The following is a 24,655-nucleotide window of genomic DNA, read 5'->3' on the forward strand; positions in this document are numbered from 1 at the left end:
AAACCCACTAATGCCACCCATCACCACCAGTCCACCACCACCACCATACCCTTCCATTATTATGATCATGATCCTCTATGAAAAATCTTCTTACAGAATCTCAACAGTGTGTAGTAATTAAATAGATTCTTCATCAATTCACTCTAGCTGATCAATTTTCAACAACCCATTTGCCATGGACATAATATGGCTGACGTCACCTCCATGTGGACCCCACCCCACCCCCCTAAGCTACCTGCAGCTAGCTAGCAAGCATCACTCCCTTTTCTCCCCACCACCTCCTCTCCACCTTGACCTTCCTTTTGGTTCCCTTCACCCCCTGCCTTGCCCAAACTTGGCCTGAAAATCTGGGATTTTTCTCTTTTTTTAATATATATTTATATATATATATATATATATACCCTTCTTCTTTTTTTTTTTTTTTTTTCTGGGTTCTGAATATTTTCTCTTCTGATGTGGATTTTTCTCCAAGTGGGTTAGAATATAAATTGAAGTCAATCAAGGGACGTCACATCCACAGAGATCTTTTTATCATCCTCGGCGATTTCTCATTGGGTTGACATCTCGGGAGGAGGAGAAAGTGATATCCTGTTGCAATCACAAAATCAATTACATTGTGAAAATCAGTGCTTTGGTTTTTTTTTTTTTCCACTTTCTTTCTTTTTTCTTTTTATAGGTTTCTGAAAGACCCCCTATCAAATGCCATTAACGCCACTACTTGACCTACATGCCTACCAAGTAGCAATAATACTGTTCTCTACTTGACCATCAATTAATTTTGGACAGCTTGAATAATTGCTACTAACACTGTAGCACATGTTATACTATATATTCGACTGTGAACATAATTATATATTATATCAATCATCAACAGTCTGTCATATAACTTAATTATCAGATTATCAAATAAAAAAACATTACTTATATGGCACTTTGTAGTTTGATGTTCTAACATATTAGCAGCAGGACGAAGTGTGAACTATTGAAAAATTGAAAGAAACAAAAAAAAAAAAAAAAAACTTTAACGACTAGGGAAAGTTCAGATATGGCAGCTATATATATATGCAAATAGTCCACATGACCGCCTTAAAGAGAGAGTCAATACCTAAAATATTCCACATATATGACCTAACAGCTATATTCATATAAGGCTCATAACATATATAGCCAGGGGCAAAAAGAAAAATCAAACTTGGTTCAAATATGGGATAATGAGAGACCAGTCCACAAAAGCTGCTCGATCTCATGCTTTTGCGGTGGTGGTGTATTTTTATGCATTATTGAAATGAACTCAGGCCAATACTGACCTTCATCGGGTAAAGTTGGGTTTTGGTCCATCATTCTTTAATTTGGCTCAATTGTAGCCTCAAAAGTTGTCATTTTTATCGAAACTGTCCAAATATATTTGTTGACTTAAATCCAACCAGCTAGATGCATGCTTACCAGCTTTTTCATTAATTAACTTTCAACTCTAGTGTGGTTTTGCTAGTATAGATTGCCCCTAAACGTACGTCAGGGGTTCTGAATCGTTGATAGATATAAAACTCTTGATAAAAGTCAAACCAATCAACGACTATCAGTCGCTAATGCTAACACTAGCTAGCATTTCTCTTGGTCTCATATTAATCTGTCTGATTAGAGGAAACAAAATGGCACATATATATATATAAATAATAATTAATGATTTAAGAGAATGATAGTTGGCGTACCCTGTGGTCTGCATAGTAAGCAGGAGGGTACAACTGTTGCTGGGTTGGACCCTGGCCGCTTGACAAAGACGACGAGCCGTCTGGTGTGGATGGTTCGGACTCATGATCAACTGCCTGCTGGCACTCCAAGTTCACCCCAAAAAGCCTCAGTATCTTCGAGGAGCTCCCTCCCGACGTCGTCGTTTGATGATTCTGATGAACAGACGACCCTGCACTAGTAATACATTCCATTAATTACGTGCATGTAATTAGATTAATGCCACAATTTGCCCACTTATATATATATATATAGCTGCTTAATTAATTAGCAGAGACAAAATTTAAGGCAATGACATTCTGGGCATTTGGGCTACCATTTAAATTTGAGTGAAGCTACCAAAATGCATATAAAAAATATTAAAATTGGGCAACATAAATATCACAAATTTAAGATCCGGGATTAAAAATTATTTATTTGATTGGAAAGCACATTCCTCCAAACTAATAGGAAGGTGTTTTTCACGCACTTTTAACGTGCGTAAGTAACAGATTAAAACAGTGGGAGTAAGAGATGGGGTTAAAAACGTGAACAATGAATGTAGACTACATTACCTGCTGCATGTAGAGAGTCAGGTGGGTATGGCACGCTATGTTGGTATTGGTGCGCAGGATAAGAAGGGTGCGCAGAATAGAACATCCTCGTCCAACCCGCCCCAGCCCCGCTCCCGCCAACCCGACTTATACCGCTACTACCACCACTTTCTACAACGCCACCGCCGCTAACCTGCGCCGCGGCAGAAGCAGCTCCGCCGCCGCTATCTTGCGCCTGACTGCGGCGCCTCCAGCCAATGAAGAGGCGGTCGCTGTTGGTGCGGCGGCGCTCGAACAGAACGATGTCGCCGGCGTCGAGGCGCTTCTCCTTGACGTAGCGGCTCCAGCCCTTGGTGAGGACGTAGCTCTGGCTGCTGTTCCAGTAGGAGTAGCGGAACCGCCAGCACTTGCCCGACTCGTCCTCGAAACTCAGCAGCAGGCCTTTTTCTCCGGCTGAGTCGCCGCCGCCGCCGCCGAGCGGGAAATACTTCTCGGCGTGCTGCTTCGGAATCACCAGGCGGTTCAGCTTCCCGACGTCGCTGGGCGTGAGCGGTTTCTCAAACATCGGCTCCTTGTCGTAGTCGGCGTCGAGATCCTCCTCCTCGGGTTCGTTGTTGGCGTTTTGATCGTGGTGGTGGTTGAGGTTGAAATTGAGGGTGGGGGTTTGGAAGGCGGACATGGAAGAGGCAGAGGCAGAAGCTTGTTGGTGTTGTTGTTGGGGGTGGGAGTTAAGCCAGGCTTGGTAATTGTGCTGCTGGTTGTTATAGAATTGGGAGTGATCGAAATGTCCCTCTTCTTGTTGAGCAGCACGAGTCCACCACTGTGTTTCTGCAGGATGGTCTGAGGAGAAGTGGTTTATGGACATTTTCCAGAGAGAGAGATGATGTCTGGGTGCGTGATGAATATATGGAGACTGTGGGGGAAGCCAGGCAAGGGAAATTGATAGCTAGCCAGGCGTGCTGCTGATTATGGGTTTGATGTGAGAACCGTGACAACTATTTTTTTTTTTCGGTAAAAACTGTGACAACTATTTGATGGAGCTACCAAGATACGACAACAAGAGAGAGAGAGAGAGAGAGAGAGAGAGAGATATACATGGAAATGTAAGTACGAGAGGTACTACTTTAAGGTTTTGCGTGATGAAAAAATTCAATCATTATTTTCAGTGTAAATTTCATATATATACACTACTACCTTGTATGTGTGTTTTATTGGGATTTTGAGCAAGGAATTGAATAGCTTTTGTTCTGAAAAATAATGTGGGCCGAGAGATATATATATATATATATATATATATAAGAAATGAATTAAAGAGTAGTGATATTTGCTGAATTGGACAGAACATGTACCTTGATGAATCTTGAGAAAGAAAGAAGAAGATCAGAGATAGCTCTTGGGATGAACTATTTCATTTGTATAAAAACTATTTTGTTATGGAACACCCCATGTTACTACTACATTACCAAACAATTTAATCAAATTAATGGTGGGGACATGGAGTACTCTGAAGTAATAATATCACCTGGTAATTTGCATCGATCCAACGGCTGGCCTAGCACCTGGTTTTGCACTCCCTCACTGCTATGGAGCACATGTACATGGGATACATTTTCCCAACCATACCAATTAAGCTCTAAAGTTTTTATAGTTCACTTGTAATAAAGCCATAGGAACCTAATTTAACTAAAATAAGTTTGCTTTCTTTCTTTTTTCTCATAAAGTATACAAGAAGTTTGCTTTTAGCGAATTGGGGGATTTGATTAGGATACGTGGAATTCATATAAATCAACAGTTACTTAAAATTTATCCATATCAACAACAATAATTATCCTCGCATATATGACAATTATAATAAATTATGGATGCATGTACAACAACTGTGATTAGGATTCAATGGGCATTGGGCAATGGTAAGAAAGGTTGTGAAAAATGCTTTTGGTACTTCATATTGGTGAATTTTGGTGTGTGGTGATTTTGTTTATGTTTTTTTGAGATAAAAGGCTAAATGGTGTCCAAGTTTTAAGATAGATATCTATATATATGGAAATGGGGAAGAATATATAGTGATTTAGATCACGTGCATGACAGCATGCATTATTGGTGTGTTGGCCATTCCTTGGTTTTTAAAATAGGGATTGGACGTGTGAAAAAATCCACAGATCCCTTCCCTTTCCAATAAGCATTAAGCAGAGGGATGAGATAAGATTTGTCCAATTGGAGATCAAGACACCCCTTTTGGGACACTAGTACTCGTGTTTCAATCCTTCCCTCACACTCCCATCTCTCTCTCACCCTCATATTAATTCTCATGACAAAACACACTAACTGGGGTCTCTCTCTCTCTCTCTCTCTTGGTCTCTGCCTAGCTCTGTCTCTATAGGTGTATTCTTTCACCCCAATTTCAATTTTATATTCCATGCCCTATTATCTTTATAGTTGGATTGTGTCTTTTCTTTGAGACTCGGACAAAACCCACCTCAATTAATTTCCAGGTAGATTCAGACACCATTTTCATCCCCCACAAAAAGGGTGTTGGATTATTAGTTGTGTTAGTTTTAATTTTAAGTAGTATATACACGTACTACATGTGGGAACACACACACAATAAAGGTTGTTGGATGTGTTATCTTCATTCTCTAATACCAATTCAACAACATTAATTTTTTGTGTGTCCTTTCCTTACTCTCCATACTCATTTCCCTATCATAAGGGGTACCATGCAATTCGTCTCAATCAATAAATCATATATATTGACTGGACTAGTCATTGTCTTCAATCCCACGGTCCTAATAGCATATCATGTTAACACATTTTTTGTATCGTGTAACCCTAATTAATGTTGTACATAAACTTGGAAAATTACATGAGTCATTAACCCAATACGATTTTGCATGAAATTTCGTGTTTAGGTTGAGACTTATCGTATTGTGTTGAAATTGTGAAGACTCATGTGAAACGAGTCGTGTTGTGTTCACAGGTTATTTTTTGTGTCGTGCTTGTGTTGGCATTTTTTCACCCGTTAGTTTGACAACATGTGTTTGAGTTGAGTCATTTTTCACACAATATGAACACAACATGGCACCAACCCACAACGTGTTGCTAGACTTAGTTGTACATATAATAAAACTGTTTGGTGGACTTACATATAATAAATTTGTAACTATAAACCCAACTTAAAAAAGAATTATGTAATTAATGGTGAGACCATTTTGTTCGCTGTTATTACATGTAAGTTGCAAAATAAGTCATCAGGGCTAGCCTAATAGTAAGGAAATTAAAGAGTTACTGTTAGGATAGTTCATAAATCAGATCTCATCCAATGTAGGAAAAAGGAAATCGGCAAAATGAATTATATGTATGTAAATATTGGATAACGCTCTAGACACATATTTAGACACGAGATATATTAAAATTTCAAAAGTATCGAGACTTAAATAAATTGCTAAACTTATATTATTTAATTGATTGTCATGAAATGTTACCAGTCACATAAAAAATTTCTCTAAATCATACTCACCAATAGGTTGACAACTGATCCCATCCTATTCAATTGATTGCCCACCTGGAAGTGATAAACTAGAAAACGGTCAATAGAGACTACCTAATTAAATGGGTCAACATGTAGCTAATTATTAATTAAAGACCTCCCCATATTAAGGATCCAAATGACCCCAATTGTTAGGTGAGTGTTGAATTCCAAATAATTATATAGTCAAGCTCAGAAAAAGAAAAAAAGAAAATCTGAAATCACATATTGGGATATTTTGAGAGGACAATAATGACATCATCAAATTAATAAGGAAAAAAGCAAAAGAGAAAATTGGTTAAGTGAGAGTGTGAGACTGTGAGAGTGTGAGACTCACCCTGAAATCTTTTTATAGGTTGGTGAAAGATGTTGTTTGGCCAGGTACGGGAATACTTGACCACAAAGAAACCTCTCAAACAGACACAGTGTGTGTTAGTGGGTGTGAGTCTGCCATGTAATGTATTATATGTAACTCTCTCTCTCTCTCTCTCTCTTCACTCTCAGTCTTCTGCAATATAATCTGGAAAAATCTGTATATAATTTATATATTGTTTTAATTATCTTTCTAGAGCAGCAGGGAACATGACGGGCCAATGAGATATTTGAGGAATTTAAGAGGGAGGAGGTAGTCTTTGACACTTTGTATAATAATAAAGACAGAATTTGATATTTCCATTTCTGAGAATTCTTCAATTCCCAAGTAAAATTAAAATTAAATTAAAACCCGCTCCAGACACCACCTGGTTTTTGGAAGACCAATCCGTGAGAGCTGATGAGACTTCCCCCGGCCCCTACTAAAGTCCATGCCTTTCTTTTTGCATTCAATTTCTTGGGTCTATCACTCCCTTTTTTACCTGAGGAAATGAAAAATGAGATATCTGACCAGGTAAAAACTTGGGTTTCTGAAACAATAATGCTAGCTGAAGTCATCAAATTTATTCACAAGATGATCAAGTTCACGATGAATCTATATTTGAATAAATTTAGTAATTAAATATAGTTGTACTCTATTTGAGCCTTTTAAATTTTAGTTTAAAAAAGTTATAATTGCATTGCATTAACTAGACTTGTTTAATAGTGGCTTCATAGTTAGTAATATACAGGACGGCAACAATACGTATAAAATGCGTACATGTATTATTTGGAATTGAAAAATTTGGATATAATATATATTTTTTATTTTTTAAAATTAATATATTATTTTTATTTTTTTCAAAAGAAAAAAGTGAATAATATGTAGAAATACAGAATAATATGTGGTAATACGGGAATAATATGTGTATTATATGTTTGGATTTAAAATACAGATTGTTTTTTCTTATCTTTTGAAAAATACAAAAAACATAAGTTTTGTTCAAAAATACGTATGTATGCGTACAAAATGCGAATTTACTAACTATGAGTGGCTTTTATGTATTTCAAGGATTATTTTAAGATTTTGTGCTCTATTAAAAGAGAAAAGCTTGTGTGAATATGGGTATAGCCTTTTACTCTTACAAATCACCTCGCATACTAGTTATGTATTTATTGTGAGTGTAAAGAAGTCGGGTACACCCTTACTTTCGTTACACACAAAATTTTCTCCTATCTTAGAATAAACTATATATAAAGGTTATTTTAGAATTTTGTATCTGATAAAAGTGTGGTCAGTTGCCCAAAAAATGCATGATGGCTGGTATGTGATTATTTTATTGAAATATTGTGGCTGCTGCTTAATTCAGATGTATGATCGGTTCAATGTAGCAATAGAAGTGTCCAAACTGGCAAACACAAACACTGAAACACGTACCTAAACACAAGGCCACAAACAATGTATCGTAATCTTAAACCTTGATACGCAATTTGCATAGCTACATTACACCATATGGTTTAGAGAGAGACTTATAATATATCAATTTACATGCATTGCTGATTCATTGGACATGGCGCCTGTACGTTATGCTTTTTGAACATTAGATTCTTAATGGTGGGGACATGCATTATGTTTAATTTTCTAATCAGGTTTAATATAACATGCATGTTTCTTTTCTGGTATAGTGTTTTTATTTTTATTTTTGTGACTAATTATGGGGAACATTGGCTTTTTTCTTGGAATTATAGCTCCTCTTATTTCTTTTTCCACCCCTAATTTCTTTAAATTATAACAACTTGTATATATAATAATCACCTTTTGCCAAATGTAAAGAAACATGTAAACTAATTATAACACCTTCTATATTCAAATTTTTTTTTTTTGGCCAGGCAGAAATATACAATATTAAACAAACAAATATCTGGGATCCACCAAGTGGAGGCAACGTTCAGATATTTTCTCCAGTCTTTTTGAAAGCATATATAATTCATTACTCAATAATTATTCTGATGATAAGCATTTTTAAAATAATCTTATCATTATTAGCATATGCATATTAGAATAATTGGAATCCCAATGCATTATGCAGCCATGCAATAATATTATCAAAATGAATGAGACTTGAAAGGATCGAAACTATAAAACGGACTTTTGTTTTCTTAATTTTATTCCTTAACTTCATCAAAATTTATGATACTTCAATATTTTTTGTTTTAGTTAAAAATTATCAAAATAGAACTGGGATGTGTTAAGGGTTCAAACAACAAATTACAAAGATAGATTGAACAAAAGAACTACAAATTAAGACGAGAGTGGCTAATTAATGTGATCAAATTATACGTCAAGTCAGCACTAATGATCGAGCATTGCTTTGTTAATGTGTATTAATGTGACTTTTATAATGAGTTCCGAGGCCAGGGTGTAAAACATGGCATATCCTCTTGAATTAAGGATCGATAGTGTTAAATTACAGTTTTCGATCATAAGTCGTAACGTAAGGGTTTGTTTTGACAAAAAAAAAAGAAAAAAAGGTAAGGGTTGGTCGATATATACCCCACATTTTCATATATGATAATATAATTTTTTATCTCAGCTGTCTAGCTAAAGTGGGGACCTTGGTCCTCACATGAAGATTGCATGTCTTTGTAATGGACCGCACACAATGATAACAGTCCACACCTGCAAATTTATGGAGCCGATTTTTTAGACCTAATTTATTAGTTAGACTGCATTAATCAATGTAGAGTATTATTAATTTATTATATTTTCGTTCAACATTTGATGATTAATTCCAGGTGAGATTTGGTAATCGGGTTTAATTTGATAGGGATATATGGATAAGGAGGGAGTGGATACAACATATTCAGCTAGATATATAATGAAAAGAATTGGCTCAGGTAATGCGTCTGTTCCAATATTTAGCAACATATTATATGAAAAAATATATGAGCGCATCACAAATTGGATTGTACCAGTCAAAAGGCCTGATGACCCTTTTTCTATAATCAGCCAAAAAAAGAAGAAGAATTCAAAATCATTGAATTTTCATCAGTATAGCTGTGTAATGCATATGTAGTGATCGATTAAACAAATATATTTGTTTGTTGCTGAAATGATGAATTAAATTTTCCCATTTTTGGTGATGGCAAAATGTTCCTACTGGATTGAATTAGAGACTATTTTGACATATGTTATGATCATATAGCACTGAAATTAAAAAGAGAAATTATAATTACAAGACACATGAGCTTCAGCTAGCTTAAATGATTCAATATGGTGAAAGGTATGCTACTAGAAGTCAGCGAAAGGTCTGACATATCAGACAAAAAATGAATTTGCCCAAGAAATTATTAGTTGGCCTGCAATTAATTAAAGCATTAATTAAAATATATCTCAGAGACCAAACACCCCAAGTAGTTTCTCATCACCTCTCTCTCTCTCTATAGTGGGCTTTTACTATAAATAATACACAGAAGTACTCAAACAAGCATATAATGATATACATGTATCTGGCAGCCTATAAGAGTCACCAATGCAACCATATAGTCTAATTAGCCAACTAGCCAGCCAAGCCAAGCAAAATTGAATTAATAATTTTTAGAAATAAATTCATTAAAAAACAGAGACAATTAATATTGTAGCAATTTCCAAAGGTATATTATGTGTTAGCTAGCAATGTCTACTCATTCACAGCCACAGGCTGAGTTTACATGGACTTTGAGAAAACACTAAAAAATTGTGGGATCTAAAACTACATGGAAGAGGCCACGTCTCCCAAAATTCTGGTGGTCTGGCCTGGCCCTAAATGGCTCGCTCCATCAGTCCATCTCATGCAATGTTGGGCCCACAAGATCAATATTTTTTTCCTTTCTTTAGTGAAGTGAGCCCGGTGGGCCCCACAGGTCCAATGAACCCAAACTCAAACCCAACTTTTCATCTCTGCTTTAATATTGTCCTCCACGGTCCATATTTGATATTCCATCCCACTGTTTTTGCCTGCTGGCTGGTGCCTGTTGGTGGGTGCACACTTCATTTACATAATACATAGATCTGATCTGCATGCTTTCTTTATGTTTGTGAAAGTGAGCAATAAGAAATCAAAGAGCAGCAGCAGCAGCAGAGGAGTAAAAAACATGGTGATGCATGCAATTGGGTCACTGACACGTGGCTTCTCTGATCATGCTGTGGAGAACTTACAACTTACTGTAAATTTTAACGTGTAGGGTTCTGTGGTGTGGACCTGGACCTGGACCTGGACCTGGTGGTTAATTTTGAATAGCTAAGTGCGGGACCATGAACAACATGTAGGGTACCCTATACATAATGTTGCAGATAGAGGAATAATGGAATATGCATATTGTATATAGGATCCCTACAGGCCTCGACCTTCAATTCAATTGACAAGGAATTCAGGAAAGATAAACGTACTTTTGTGAAAGAGACTGTCAATATTGCCTTACAATGGAATGGCATTGCAGATTTTGCAACGTTGCAGCACAGGAGCTAGCATGCGTTACACAACCTTAAGTACAGTAGCTAGCTTGTATGTATTTCATTTTGATTTATTTCTTGTGCTATAAAGTCTGTATTGAGAGAAAAACCTCACATACATTGAGAGTAACATTTCGTTGCATAGTGTTATAGTAGTTTATAAAATGTTGGACCTCTTCACTTATTTTTAATTAGTTTTGGGTGGGACATCCAAATACTTAACCATTAGATACAATTAATATAATTATAGAAGTCAATAAGCCGGCCTCCACATATACAATAGTAATATCACATTGATCATTGCAATGTAACATTATCAAATTAACAATAATAGGAGTTCAATAACTTTTCAATTGACATTGACTATATTGTCATCTCATTCTCCATCAATGCATGATACAGTACGTTATATCAATATGGATGACTTTGACATGGATGTACAGTTTAATTTTCACTATCAAATGGAAAACCCACTCTGCCAAATGTTGAATAATGAACCGACCTTTCTTAATCCTTGCCTAACTTTGGATAAAGTAAGCTATAGCTAACTCAAGGGGACCACGTCTATCAATATCACTTATCCACAATCAGTATATGCTTTGTAAATCAGACATGCCTCCTAATGTTCCAACAGTTTGTATGCACTGAATTAGCATCCTACTCTTAGTTAGGCAGCTAGCTAAAAATTAATATGCAAGTTGGACTAATTGATTCAAGAGGCTAGCTATTTGAGAATACCAAACTTAAATGGAATATATGTCATCATTAATTAATACCTAACCAAAATTGTGTTATGCTTTTTGGATATTAGCGGCTCCTGTTTTTGAAGAATAAAAATGGTGAAGTATGTCACCGTTACATGTGATCTCATCCCTTTTCACATGTATATAAGACTTATTGTTATGTGGTAGAACCCGTCATATGTACATTATGAGAACTAGTTGGTAGTGAATAGTGATGTTGTATATTATTTAGGAATAATGCTAAAAATCTCAAATTTGTATTCCAAATAATGTGATAATATTTTTTATTGATTCATATATAGCCCACTCTAAAACACATTTATTTCAACATAAGTTAAGCAATAAGTAATAACACCTATAATGGCACATTATTTATAATTCAAATGTGGGATCTAATATTATTGATTATTTAGTGGGTAACCGTGTAAGTTTTGTCGACCCAAAATCTAAGGACCTGTCAGCTAGAATATTGAAATGTGGACTAAGTTTGTGGGCTGTGGCACTGGCTACATTGCTTGCTGGCCTGCTAGATGGTACAGTAGATCAGCCCAAAGCAAGAACAGTATCCAACATATATATATATATATTAGGCCCAGGCCTGTCAGATATTAAATTCTGAGTTCTGACCCAGATCGAAAAGCAACCGTTTTGGAACATGCTGCATGCCCAAATTTTATTACATTCTTGGCTTTGACAAATCTTTCTTTTGCTTTGTCTTCATTGTCTTTTTATTTTTTTTTCTGCAAAGAGTAATGTTAGACACATCGGAATTTTGGATACTAAAATGTGTCGGTATTTCCTTTGTTTACATTTGATACTTCTCTGGGTCTCAATCATCATGTCAAATGAACTACTCCGTAATTGCGATCAAATGATTAAGATAGTTGAGCTAGGTCATGGTAATAATCTGAGATCCACTTTGCAATGATTTTGACCTCTTGTTTCCTCACATCTTTGAGCCATTCTGGATCTTCATTGGTTTGGAACCTCAAATCTACATGGTGAGCACCTGTAAAAATCCAATAATACAAATATGTTACCATATATTCTCCTTAATTTTCTTTCATATTTTTATATGTAAGCTAGTTTGGGAACAAATTGTTTAACTATAAACCTTCTTTTGCAACAATGGCTACTATACTCTTGGATATATTCTTCAGCACCCTGCAAAAACAGCAAAAAAAATTTCCAATGGTGAATACATCTTCAGCATTCAGCCATGTTGGTGAGAATTAAGAAAGAAATGGATCATTACCCTCCACCACTCCAAGGGTCTCTTAAGCCATTGAAGAAGATTATATTGCTTCCAAATCTTTTTAAAACCCTCTTGATATCCTGTCAAAACATGTCAATATTCAATGTTCAAAATCCAAACTACATATTCAATCTCCAAAAAATTCTTGCAGGATGAGTGTATATAACATTCTTTTTTCCAATAAGTTTTTCATTTACTGATTATGTAATCAGTTATTATGAGAAGAATATTGTATACACTTATTAATCAGAAAATTCTTATAAAATTGACAGAATGATTGGAAATGATGATACTCACATGGCCGCCAAATTCGGTAGTGATCCAATTGGGCCTAGGTTCGATGTCAAACATCTTTTTGCATATCAAAGCTCTGTACTTGTATTCCCACTCAGAAGCTGGGAATATGCTTTGCTCATTATTTCCACTTGTTGGCATTATCATCTCTGTACAAGCCTGCACCAAATTTTAAGCCAAGCTAGGTAACACATGACATGAAATCATGAATATGACCAACCCATCAAATGTTCTTTTTTTTTTTTTTTTTTGTCGAGAAAAAACCAATCAAAAGTTCAGTACACTGATGATGATGATGACGATGACAATGGACTGCAGGCATATTGTATTTGTTACAGTAGGCTTGAGCCCAACATGCAGTTTTTATTTTGAATTCTATGGACACCCAAACTTGTTGTTTGGAACACCCATGCCCTAAAATTATATTTCTTATAAAACTTCCAATTTTAACCCTGTAATTAAAATGGTAATATTTCCTTCACCCAAGCCAAAACTATTGAAGCTTGTGGTGGAACTGAATACTAGATAGGTTTGACTGTTTGAGTTGTTAGGCTCCAAAGGAATAAAGATTATTTATAATCAATAATTTTGTTAAGGCTCAGCTTTTGATTGTGAGAACATGCTTTTCTTGGATGCTCCCATGTGCTCTCTTTATTAGAGAAGATGTTTTGATTCTTACTCACGAAAGTGTTTTTCCTTTTTATCGGGCTCATAATCGATTCCTTGTAACTATGCACCTTTACAAAAAGATCATATTCTTCTTTGTTGATTGCTCCTTAATTATCTTTATAGCATGGTAATTTCTTTTCCCTATAAAATTAATGAGATATGTTGAAGACTCAACTCCTAATATTCAGTGCCTCCTCGCTCAAGCAAAACTCCTAATAAAATGAGTCATAAGCTTTTTTTGTTACATTGGAAAAAAATCGAATTTTGAACTTATCTTAATCATAATTTAATTATTCCACCAACTCTCACTACTTAGAATAATCCCAAGAACTCAAATAATTCCGAAAGCGATTGTGCTCCTACTAAGGCCAACGTCTTCTGTGGGGCAGGTCCTATACGATCGCCACAACAAATATGAGTGAATCCTAGACGAGGTCATATAGGACATGTTCCATACAAGACTTTTTCTCGATCAACAAGAACAATGCAATGCTTATTAAAGGACATAATCACCACGAGCATTGGGCATCTACAGAATGCTTATGGAATTATTATTAGGTATAAATTCAATTTAAACACATAATTATATATGATATTTCAACAGGGTATACGAACTTTCAAATATTTCAAATATACACTTGATTTATTATGTAAATTGAAAAATGAAATTTCGTCCATCAATTTATTGAGAGATCAGTTAAATGTCAGCTTGACTTTTGCTAACGGGGATTAATTGGCGACGTAGCACCAACTCAGCATACATTTCCTGCCAAATGAGCAACACATGTCCACTTGACACGGGCCTACACATCTATCACTTCTTTCCCGCTTGTCGAACGCTCTCCTGACCATTTAGTCTCCAAAAAACATCACGTTTTCCCCAAATTCGAATATAAATATCTCACTTGTGTTCAACGAGCGAGAAAGAGATGATGACTTTGTGGACCCGTGTTAGGGATTAGGTGGACCTGTGTCGCTCATTTGGCGGGAAATGGGCGACACGGGTCTACCTAACCCCTGACACGGCCCACAAACTCTCAGTCTCTCTATTATTATTAAATGGTGGGCCCGTGTCGCTCATTTGGCGGGAAATGTTTGCTGAGATAGCGCCACGGAGTCAAGTAATCCCGGTCAACAATAGACAAGCTGTCATTTAACTGATCTCTCAACAAATCAATTGACAGAAATTCATTTTTCAATTTAGATAATACATCAGGTGTATATTTGAAATATTTTAAAGTTCATGTACCCCGTTGAAATAGCTTATATAGTTATGTGTCTAAATTGAATTTATGCCTTATTATTATTATTTTTTTGGTAAATGGTGGGGGAATTTACTCACATGCGTTTTCTATTTGTGTATATAAATGTTTGAGCAAATTACAATTTAGTACCTCAACTTTACACGTTGTTTCAACTTAGTATCCCAACTTTGAAAACTTGCAAAAAAGTACATCAACTTTCATTTTGTGTCAAAATAATACCTCTGTTAGTTTTTCTGTCATATAAACCGTTATATGCTGACGTGACAAGGGTATTTTCGTCTTTTTCTCTAAATTTCAAAAATAATAATATTTTAAAAAATTTTTAAATAAAAAAATTTGTTAAAATAATTAAATAAAAAAATTTCATAAAAAAATAAAAAAACCTTTTCCCAGCCATGCCCCACGCCCATCCCCCCCTCCCTTCCCCGCCCCCCACTCCCCCCAACCATGCCCTTTTTCAGATTAATGCTAGGGATGTGAATTGCAATAACATCTGCACTTGGCTTCCTAAACCCAATTACTCCCTCGATCTTCTCGCCTATGTCATGAATGAAATCCTTCACCTTTTCCATGAATCCACCCCCTCTCCTTCCTCCTCCTCCTCTCTCCTCCCTGAATCTTTCTTCTTCGATCTCCTTAACACCCCGATCCACTATTTTTGGCTCATCATACGATGCCATGTATTTTATATATATAATACACCTTCATAAATTCACACCAAAACGACCATCTGAGGGAGGGGTGGAGGGTGCGACGGCGCTGTGGCTGGTGGGGAAGGGGTGCGATGGGGTTGATGGCTGAGGGCGCGGAGGAGGAGGAGGGAGGGGAGGGGATGGGTGGGGGAAGTGGGGGCTGGTAAGGGACGAGGGGTGAGGGCGAGGAGGTTGCTTGGAGCATAAAAAGAAAAAGGCTTCGCAGAAGACTTGTCTTCATTGCTTTCGGACCAAACCGCGCTGTTGGGCCTGCCATTGCAAGTCGAAGAAAAGCACATCTCATAGCCAACGCTTATTTCAGAAGCACTTTGATTGACCTCTACACCTAAACTACCCACCATAGCTTCCTCCTCGATTCTCTAGTTTTGTGGTCCGTGGCAATCTGGGTTGGGCAGGATAGGGGCGCTGCGGGGGGTAGGGGTTGCAAGGTGAGGAGCGGGGCGGGGGTGTTGTGGGGAGAGGGGGCGCCAAGGGGGGTTGCGGGGTGAGGGGGCAGGGAGAGGGAGAGGATGGCTGGGGGCTGGCTGGGTGGGGGCGAGGAGGAGGAGGAGGGAGGGGATGGCTGGGGGGAGTGGGGGCCTGGTAAGGGACGAGGAGTGGAGTGGAGGGGAGGGGAGGGGAGGGGAGGGGCTGGGTGGGGGACGGGGAAGGGAGGGGGGATGGGCGTGGGGCATGGCTGGGGAAAGGTTTTTTTTTTTGTTTTATGAAATTTTTTTATTTAATTATTTTAAGAATTTTTTTATTCAAATTTTTTTAAAAAAATATTATTATTTTTAAATTTAGAAAAAACACGAAAATACCTCTGCCACGTCAGCATATAACGGTTTATTTGACAGAAAAACTAACGGAGGTACTATTTTGACACAAAATGAAAGTTGAGGTACTTTTTTACAAGTTTTCAAAGTTGGGGTACTAAGTTGAAACAACATGTAAAGTTGAGGTACTAAATTGTAATTTGCTCTAAATTTTTTCTTTAAAAATAAATAAAGAGTAAATTACAATTTAATACCTCAACTTTATCTCGGATTTCAAGTTAGTACCTCAAGTTCAAAAAATTGCAATTTCATGCCTCAACTTTCATTTTGTTTCAAGTTAATACCTCCGTCAGTCTTGCCATCAAAAAAGCTGTTATTTGATGACGTGACACACCACTAAAGGCTTAATTTTAATTTAGTATCTCAACTTTACTATGTTTTTCAAGTTCATACATCAAGTTAAAAAACATGCAAATAAATAAATGTTTTCCAGTTTTTTTTTCAACTTCACCCCAACTTTTGACCTATCAAATCTTCACCAAAATCAACAATTTTATACTCATTTTGATGCTATGAATCTCCTCTTTATAACCATATAGAAATAATTCAAAAAGGAGCTATGAAACGCGAAAGAAGTAGTCACAAATTAGGCTACCCGAAATTGTCAATTTGTTTGGAAAATTTGGCAATTTCGGGCAGCCAACTTTGTGACCAATTATCTTGGGTTTCATAAATCCTTTTTGAATGATTTTTATATGGTTGCAAAGAGGAGATTCATAGCTTCAAAATGAGTATATGATTGATAATTTTGGTAGAGATTTGATGGGTAAAAAACTGGAGTGAAGTTGAGATAAAAACTGTAAAACATTTATTTATTTACAAGTTTTTTAACTTGAGGTATGAACTTGAAAAATATGATAAAGTTGAGGTACTAAATTGAAATAAAGTCTTTTAGTGGTGTGTCACGTCATCAAATAACGGTATTTTTGACGGCAAGACTAACAAAGGCATTAACTTGAAACAAAATGAAAGTTGATGCATGAAATTGCAACTTTTTGAACTTGAGATACTAACTTGAAATTCGAGGTAAAATTGAGGTATTAAATTGTAATTTACCCATAAATAAAATAGAAGTGAGGAATTTAGAGAAAAGAGGAGGAATGTTCCCCTACCTGCCAAGACCATCCTCCGAGATCGTGAGGATCAGAGTTATCATCAAGATCAAAACACGTGGCGGCTCCACTATAATTATAGTAAACATTAGCTGCACCATACAACTTCGCGAATGTGTCATTCCCGGTCGTTGGATCATCTATCGCCTTGCACATCTGCGCCACCGATACATTCAGATTTTCTATATCATGATATCAAAATTACTATCATACCCCTCCATGAACCCAAATTGAAAAGGAAAAAATAGTTTTTGTTTTTTGGTCTTTTAACCTGTTTCACTGGATATGCTGGCAAGGGACTCAAGAAATCTGAGGGAGTAGGATAATCCGTCATTGCCGTGTAAACAAATGCAGTAGACAGCCAACCTTCAAGATAACCTTCACTAATATAATTTCTGAAACAAATAAAACAAATTTTAAGAATTAATTTTTAACATGAAGATATATTTATACAAAAATGTTCTAAATCTAATTAGTAGAGAGTTAATACGAAACTAACCATCTTTTTGAACCCACCACATGATATAATCTCATATTTCGAACTATTCATTTTTAAGGCCCACTAAAATGATCATATTTGTAAAATATTTTTCAAAATCAGAAGTCATTTAGTCATTTGATTATAATAATTAACAACTATTTATATGCTTTTATAAAATAAAAAAAAGTGTTAATCTATTTATTTGATTATAGTTAGATTTGATCAAATGATTTTCGATTTGGTAGATTTTTTGCAATGATAATCTTTGAAGTGAGCCTTAAAAAAAACAGTTTAGATTATGAAAATATATATCAATCATTTGCAATATATGAATACTGTTACTCGTATTATGATTATTATCTCAACTAATCATGTTTTATTCAATAAAAATGAATCTCATATATTTAAAGAAGATACAAGAACTAATTAGTAAAGATGGAACAAATAACTTTATTATATGAGTTGTGGTTGTACGTACTTGCATATTTTAAATGATTTTCGGAGTAGCTCAAGTCCCCCAGATTGGTTTGCTGTGTTTTCGATCTGTTGCCATGAGCCTTTGATCACCTTGTAGCAATTTTCACTCTCACTCTAATTCACATGCAAAGAATAAAATAGAGAAAATAGTTATTCAGAAAGAGTTATTATTATAATTAGACATAAATTCAATTTAGACACATAACTATATATGTTATTTCAACGGGGTACATGAACTTTCAAATATTTCAAATATACACATGATTTATTATGTAAATTGAAAAATGAAATTTCGTCCATCAATTTATTGAGAGATCAGTTAAATGTCAGCTTAGCTTTTGCTAGCGGGGATTAATTGGCGACATGACACCAACTCATGATACATTTCTCGCCAAATGAGCAACACATGTCCAGTTGACACGGGCCCACACACCCATCACCTCTTTCCCACTCGTCAAACACTATCCTGACCATTTAGTCTCCAAAAAATATCATGTTTTCCCCCAAATTCGAATATAAATCCCTCACTTATGTTTAACGGGCGAGAAAGAGATGATGAGTTTGTGGACCCGTGTCAGCAGTTAGGTGGACCTGTGTCGCTCATTTGGCGGGAAATGAGCAACACGGGTCCACCTAACCCTTGACACGGGCCCACAAACTCTCTCTCTATTATTATTAAATTGTGGGCCCGTGTCGCTCATTTGGCGGGTCTCCAAAAAATATCATGTTTTCCCCCAAATTCGAATATAAATCCCTCACTTATGTTCAACGGGCGAGAAAGAGATGATGAGTTTGTGGACCCGTGTCAGCAGTTAGGTGGACCTGTGTCGCTCATTTGGCGGGAAATGAGCAACACGGGTCCACCTAACCCTTGACACGGGCCCACAAACTCTCTCTCTATTATTATTAAATTGTGGGCCCGTGTCGCTCATTTGGCGGGAAATGTTTGCTGAGATAGCACCACGTCGCCAAGTAATCCCGGTCAGCAAAAGCCAAGCTGTCATGTAACTAATCTCTTAACGAATCAATGGACATAAATTCATTTTTCAATTTAGATAATAGATTGGGTGTACATTTGAAATATTTTAAAGTTCATAGACCCCGTTGAAATAGCTTATATAGTTATGTGTCTAAATTAAATTTATGCCTTATAATTATAATGTTTAATTTGTAGACTTTAATAACAACTCATTAACATTAATTGTTTAATTTCTCTCTATATAATATATATGTGTGTGTGTGTGTGGTATATGCATTATCACATGATTATTGGACCACCGACCACAATAGTATTTATGTGACCCTGATGTTGATTAAAGATATTTTAAGGAATCCGTGACCTCAAAAAACAATAAGGCTAACTGAAGAGTTTTGACCTCTAAGTCTCTAACATTAAACAACATTATTTACTTAATTCTCTTCTGATTCTTTCATTCATTAAGTAGACACCTTATATAGGTGTTTATTACAAACCAATATCTGTAGAAATAAGGAAACAACATCCTAGTAACTAGCAACTACACCATCCCACTAATCCTACTTATTAGCCCACAACTGATCTATCATAATCTGACTTCTAGTGAAAGACTTATCTTATTGAAACAAAATAAAATAACAACTTAATAAAAATAGAGAACGTAACAGACCCATATATAGTGTATATGTGACCCTTATACACTACTATATATGGTCCAATACTAATGTGATAATGGGCGCATATGGATATACATACTCTAGGTAAAGAAAAAATTAAACCTTAGATCTCGTATTATATATAGGGTTGACAGTTTAGATCGTAGTGTTTTTTTTTTTTAGCCATGAATATCGTAGTGTTATATATCAAAAAAATGACCTAAATTCATAGTTTAATTAACAACATAAGATACTTTTATTGTTAAATTATCTATTACGAGAACGGCTTATGTATATATATGAAGGGAGGGAGGGAGGGAGGGAGGGAGAGAGAGCGAGTACCCTAAAGTCTTGAGTAATGATGTTGTTGAAGCTATAAGGAGACGTTATATTCTCGAAATTGAGGATGGGAGAAGATGATGCCAAAGCTCCAATTGTAACGTGCGGATATTTCAACCTAAACCATGCTGCCAGCACTGCATATATTTAAACGTATTTCATCACTCACAAGTCACAAGTCACAAAAAAAAGACAAGAAGTCCAAACCAGCTATTCAATTGTAGATTATGTACGTATCGGGACAAGAAAAAGATTCCAATATTACTAAAATAGTAAAGAAATTAGTTTAGAAGATCATAATTGATAATTAATGACATTATTAATAATCTCATACTTCCTCCATAGGAGCCTCCAAAGACCACCACCGGAGAGTCAATTGCTGTCAAATTTTTCTTCAAATCCGTGATTAAAGTTGCATAATCTGCCAATGCCTGTGTGGAGCTCAGATATCCAAGCATAGTTGAATTGCTATAAGCCACACTCTTGTTGCCCCCAAAAGGTATAGATTTGCCATAGAACCTATGCTGCAATTGATCATGTTATACATATATTTAATAGGGTCGGTTTTTTCACACAGTCTGATATGTTATGTTATTAAATTATAAATTAAGACAACACGTTTCAAATATGATTGTAGCTAAATGCTAATCAATGATTCAAACCAATCGTACCTCTAACAGCATAACATATGTCAGAAAACAACATTTTCACTTAAATGTAATTTGCATAAGAACAGGAAACAAAATTAATTTATACAGAAGAACCTGCTTTTCCAATTTGAAATGAATAAAAATTATTAATTACCTCAATGAAAACGATGAGGGCTTTGAAATGGGGTGCAGTCTCATACAGAAAGCCAGTGTTCTGAGCAAACCATTCTATGTTTCCTTCATTGCCTGTGTAGACAAAGATTGGAGCATTGTTCTTGGGGCCTCCCCAGTATGTATCATTGATCAAATACCTTTGCTGAAAAGTTTGGTAGCTCTTGGGATTGTAATTGAAATGGTCAAGTATTTGGGTGAAATATTTGGTTCTGTAAAGTTTGGTTTGAGTAGAAAGGGAAAGCTTTTCTGGGGTGATGAGTGAAGATGGGAACCTAGCAGTTGGTGTGGTTTTGGCAAAGGAGATAACAGAAGAGTACTGCAGAAAACAGAGGAAGGAAAACCAGAGAAATGGAGAGTACCCAAATTTTGTTATCTTCATTGGGTTTCTGTGTTTCTGCAGAGAGAATTTTAGAGGGTGGACTAGTGGGAGAGGCCGGCCTTGGCAACTCCGAGACAGTGAGAGAGAGACAGAGACAGAGAGATATTTCCAAAGTGTACAAGTTCTATATAATAGGCCAAGGGAGATGGGCTGTCATAGACAAAAGGTTGATCACCTTTTGTTGGACTTTTTGACTATTGGTTTGTTGACAATGAGACATAAAAATATTAAAGGGAAAATAGAGTGGTGGGCAGAGAACTAAAGCACATATAACTCAGGGAGATGGGGTTACCTGCTGTGGTAGATTAGTCTTTAATTTGTCAATTTTGATTCATGGGGTTTGGGTTGGTGTAGAGGTGTTGGGGTTGTTGTGTAGTTTGTAAGTTCCTCATCAAAAGAATATGTCTGTGAAAGTTTTTGGGTTCGGTCCAAGTGGAAAAGAAATGTGGATAAATAAGTTATGATTAAAATAGGTTAAGGATTCGTTCCATTTTCAATGTAACCAGAAAAAAAAAAAAAAAAAAAAAAAAAAAAAAAAAGCTAAAATTTAAATTTTGAAGAAAGAAAAAACATTAAGAGAGAAACACAGGGGATATGTTCTTGCATAATTCAATGCCATGTCAAAATTTGAAAAATTGGCAACTTGACTCATTATTAAATTATTAATAATGACATTCTTATTTGCATAAAATCAAAAAGAAAAAGAAACACACTAGTATTAAATGGCTGTTTTAAATTCACTTGTCCATTTCTCAGTGATTGTGGATTGCTTATCCTAAATTCAATTGGAACCAGTTATTCCTCCCTCAATTGGTACCTCCCTAGGTTACCACAAAATGGAAGCTCTAGTTCATTAGTATATATAGAAAGGGTTCCCCATTATGCTATGACTTTTTCCTTGATGCCTTCCATTGTGTCTCAAAATGTGCATTGCTTTTTGAAAGTGATATTGGAGGTACAAAGAGTTCTATAATGTTATGTTCTTTCAAAAATTGGCAGGGTGGTTTAGTGCCAATTTTTGGGTTGAGCTTTACTCCAACACATCCAATTCCATCACTACTACACCAGTCTTATGAGAACCTAATGTTTTGTAGTTAATGATTTGGTCCATGACTAGCTACTCCACCAAACCATAATTTATCTCATAGTTCATAACCCATACAATTACATGGCTATGATCAACATCTTTCTTGAACACAGCTTTAAATAGCACTAGTCTAGAAATCTACCCAGTTTGAAGAACCAGAAAAGGGTAGGACAATCAGGCCCTACACATAAAAGTCTGTATTTACTATTTGTAGCATTGACCTATAGAATCCAAATTAAGGCTCTACACAAATTAATATAAAATGGCTACCCCACAGTTATTTTAGTATGGACAATACTTTCCTTAATCCATGGTAGGAGGAATTCCTTAGTCCCCACTGATGTGTCACAACCACAACCACACACATCCTTTTTTTTTTAAAAGCCCAATAACTCTTAACCCAAATATTTTTTGTTGAGTTAACTTTTACCTTAGTTAAAATCTTTTTGGCTCAAGTACAAAATTACCCACCAACTATTGGGGATATCTCAACTAGGTCCACAAATAATAAAATCTTTCAAATGCGTCTATAAATTAATATCTAAGTTGAAAAATTGGCTTATGTTAGATGCACCGTTATAGTTGGGAGTTAATTGCTAGCGTGACAAATCATGATGTTGTATGTTTAATGACGTGACATTAGTTCCACACCTTCTCCCGCCCAATCTCTGACACATGTTCGCCTATCTCTTGATACGCGCCCGTCACTCACTCCATTTTCTTGCATAGTTAATGGAAGGGATTCACAAATCACAACTATATTTTGAAATCATTATGTGAGAAATATACTTTAGGCGGGAAAGGGGAGTGAGTGGTGAGTCCGTGTAAGGAGGTAGGCAGACACATGTCAGAGATTGGGCAGGACGAGGCGTGGCATTGGCACCACATCATTAAACATGCTACTTTATGATTGGTCACGTTGGCATTTAACCCCCAAACATAACAGTGCATTTAACATAAGTCAATTTTTCAATTTAGATATTAGTTCATGGATACGATTGAAAGATTTTGTTGTTTGTGGACCCAATTGAAATATACCCAATAGTTGGTGGCTAATTTTGTTCTTGGCCAATTTTTTTATTTTATTTTTTATGATACTTTAGTTAGACTGATGGACAATGGAAGAGGGGTAGAGATCTCTTGTCTCTAAATCTCATGTCTCTTCATGTCCCCTCTCACAAATTTTGAGGGCCTTTTCGTAATTCTTGTTTTACTTAAAAAAAAATATTTTTTTCAAAATATGTGAGAGGGGACAAGAGATCTCTACCCATGTAAGAGTGTTTTGGCCGGAATGCTGGCCGGAATGCAGGTTTGGACTAGAGGTCATGATTCTTGCAAGAGTATTATTTAACTAGAAGTCTAGAATATGACCAGCCTTGGCCAAAAAAAAAAAAAAAACTAGAATATGACCAACTTGAGTAATTGGACAATGGAGGAGTACAAGAGAAAGATAGTGTGAAAGTATTATTTTTTAACTGAGGTATCAATTATCATAAAAAAATAGTAATAATAATAAAATAAAATAACATTTTAACTAAAGCAAAAGTTATCTCAACAAAAAGTATTTGGGTTAAGACTTAAGGGTATGTTTACTACACTGAAATCAAAATGAGCAAGAATCGGAATGAGCATGAATCAGAATAAACATGAATCGGCAGGAATCGGAATCAGAATAAACATGAATCAGAATGAACAAGAATCGGAATCAGCCATTCTCATTAACATGTTTACTAACCGTTAGGAATGAGAATGAAAATAAAGTTGATTTCCATAAATGTGTTGACCAACTAGTAGGAATCAGAATAAAAATGAATTTGATTACTAAAATACGCGCCCTTATACAACATCCATTATATTTTTTAGATGCTATTTATTAATCATAATTTTTTAAATGATAAATATTCATTTTACTACTATTTATT

General features: G+C 35.8%; 2 protein-coding genes across 2 annotated transcripts; both read right to left on the reverse strand.

Annotated features, from left to right (window-relative positions):
• Window positions 1–366: 366 nt before the first annotated feature.
• On the reverse strand, window positions 367–3,257 carry ABS2 (AP2/B3-like transcriptional factor family protein). Its single transcript, XM_086248125.1, has 3 exons — window positions 2,301–3,257; window positions 1,710–1,918; window positions 367–588 (listed from the first exon to the last, which is right to left on the reverse strand). Exons 1-3 carry the CDS (start codon window positions 3,142–3,144, stop codon window positions 532–534), a joined length of 1,110 nt encoding a protein of 369 aa, XP_086104251.1. The 5' UTR covers window positions 3,145–3,257; the 3' UTR covers window positions 367–531.
• Window positions 3,258–11,934: 8,677 nt separating this feature from the next.
• Window positions 11,935–21,725, reverse strand: LOC147282124 (uncharacterized). The gene is made up of 10 exons (XM_086249165.1): window positions 21,248–21,725; window positions 20,778–20,967; window positions 20,447–20,580; window positions 18,474–18,586; window positions 17,786–17,909; window positions 17,515–17,670; window positions 12,944–13,099; window positions 12,647–12,726; window positions 12,506–12,555; window positions 11,935–12,400 (listed from the first exon to the last, which is right to left on the reverse strand). The coding sequence occupies exons 1-10, from the start codon at window positions 21,644–21,646 to the stop codon at window positions 12,267–12,269; spliced, it is 1,536 nt and encodes a 511-aa protein (XP_086105291.1). The 5' UTR covers window positions 21,647–21,725; the 3' UTR covers window positions 11,935–12,266.
• Window positions 21,726–24,655: the final 2,930 nt, after the last annotated feature.

Source organism: Dryas octopetala, chromosome 6, assembly GCF_963921425.1.
Source record: "Dryas octopetala chromosome 6, drDryOcto1.1, whole genome shotgun sequence".
NCBI classification, from domain to species: Eukaryota; Viridiplantae; Streptophyta; class Magnoliopsida; order Rosales; family Rosaceae; genus Dryas; species Dryas octopetala.

What these genes read in the sequence shown, in the direction of transcription:
- ABS2 (XM_086248125.1), bottom strand. Translation starts at nt 3,144, where the DNA reads ATGTCCATAAACCACTTCTCCTCAGACCATCCTGCAGAAACACAGTGG. An exon ending in TGACTCTCTACATGCAGCAG is followed by an intron (nt 1,919 to 2,300) that starts GTAATGTAGTCT and finishes TTACTAGTGCAG; the next exon opens with GGTCGTCTGTTCATCAGAAT. An exon ending in CTTACTATGCAGACCACAGG is followed by an intron (nt 589 to 1,709) that starts GTACGCCAACTA and finishes TGATTGCAACAG; the next exon opens with GATATCACTTTCTCCTCCTC.
- LOC147282124 (XM_086249165.1), bottom strand. Translation starts at nt 21,646, where the DNA reads ATGAAGATAACAAAATTTGGGTACTCTCCATTTCTCTGGTTTTCCTTC. An exon ending in CCCTCATCGTTTTCATTGAG is followed by an intron (nt 20,968 to 21,247) that starts GTAATTAATAAT and finishes GATCAATTGCAG; the next exon opens with CATAGGTTCTATGGCAAATC. An exon ending in GACCCTTGGAGTGGTGGAGG is followed by an intron (nt 12,556 to 12,646) that starts GTAATGATCCAT and finishes CTGTTTTTGCAG; the next exon opens with GGTGCTGAAGAATATATCCA.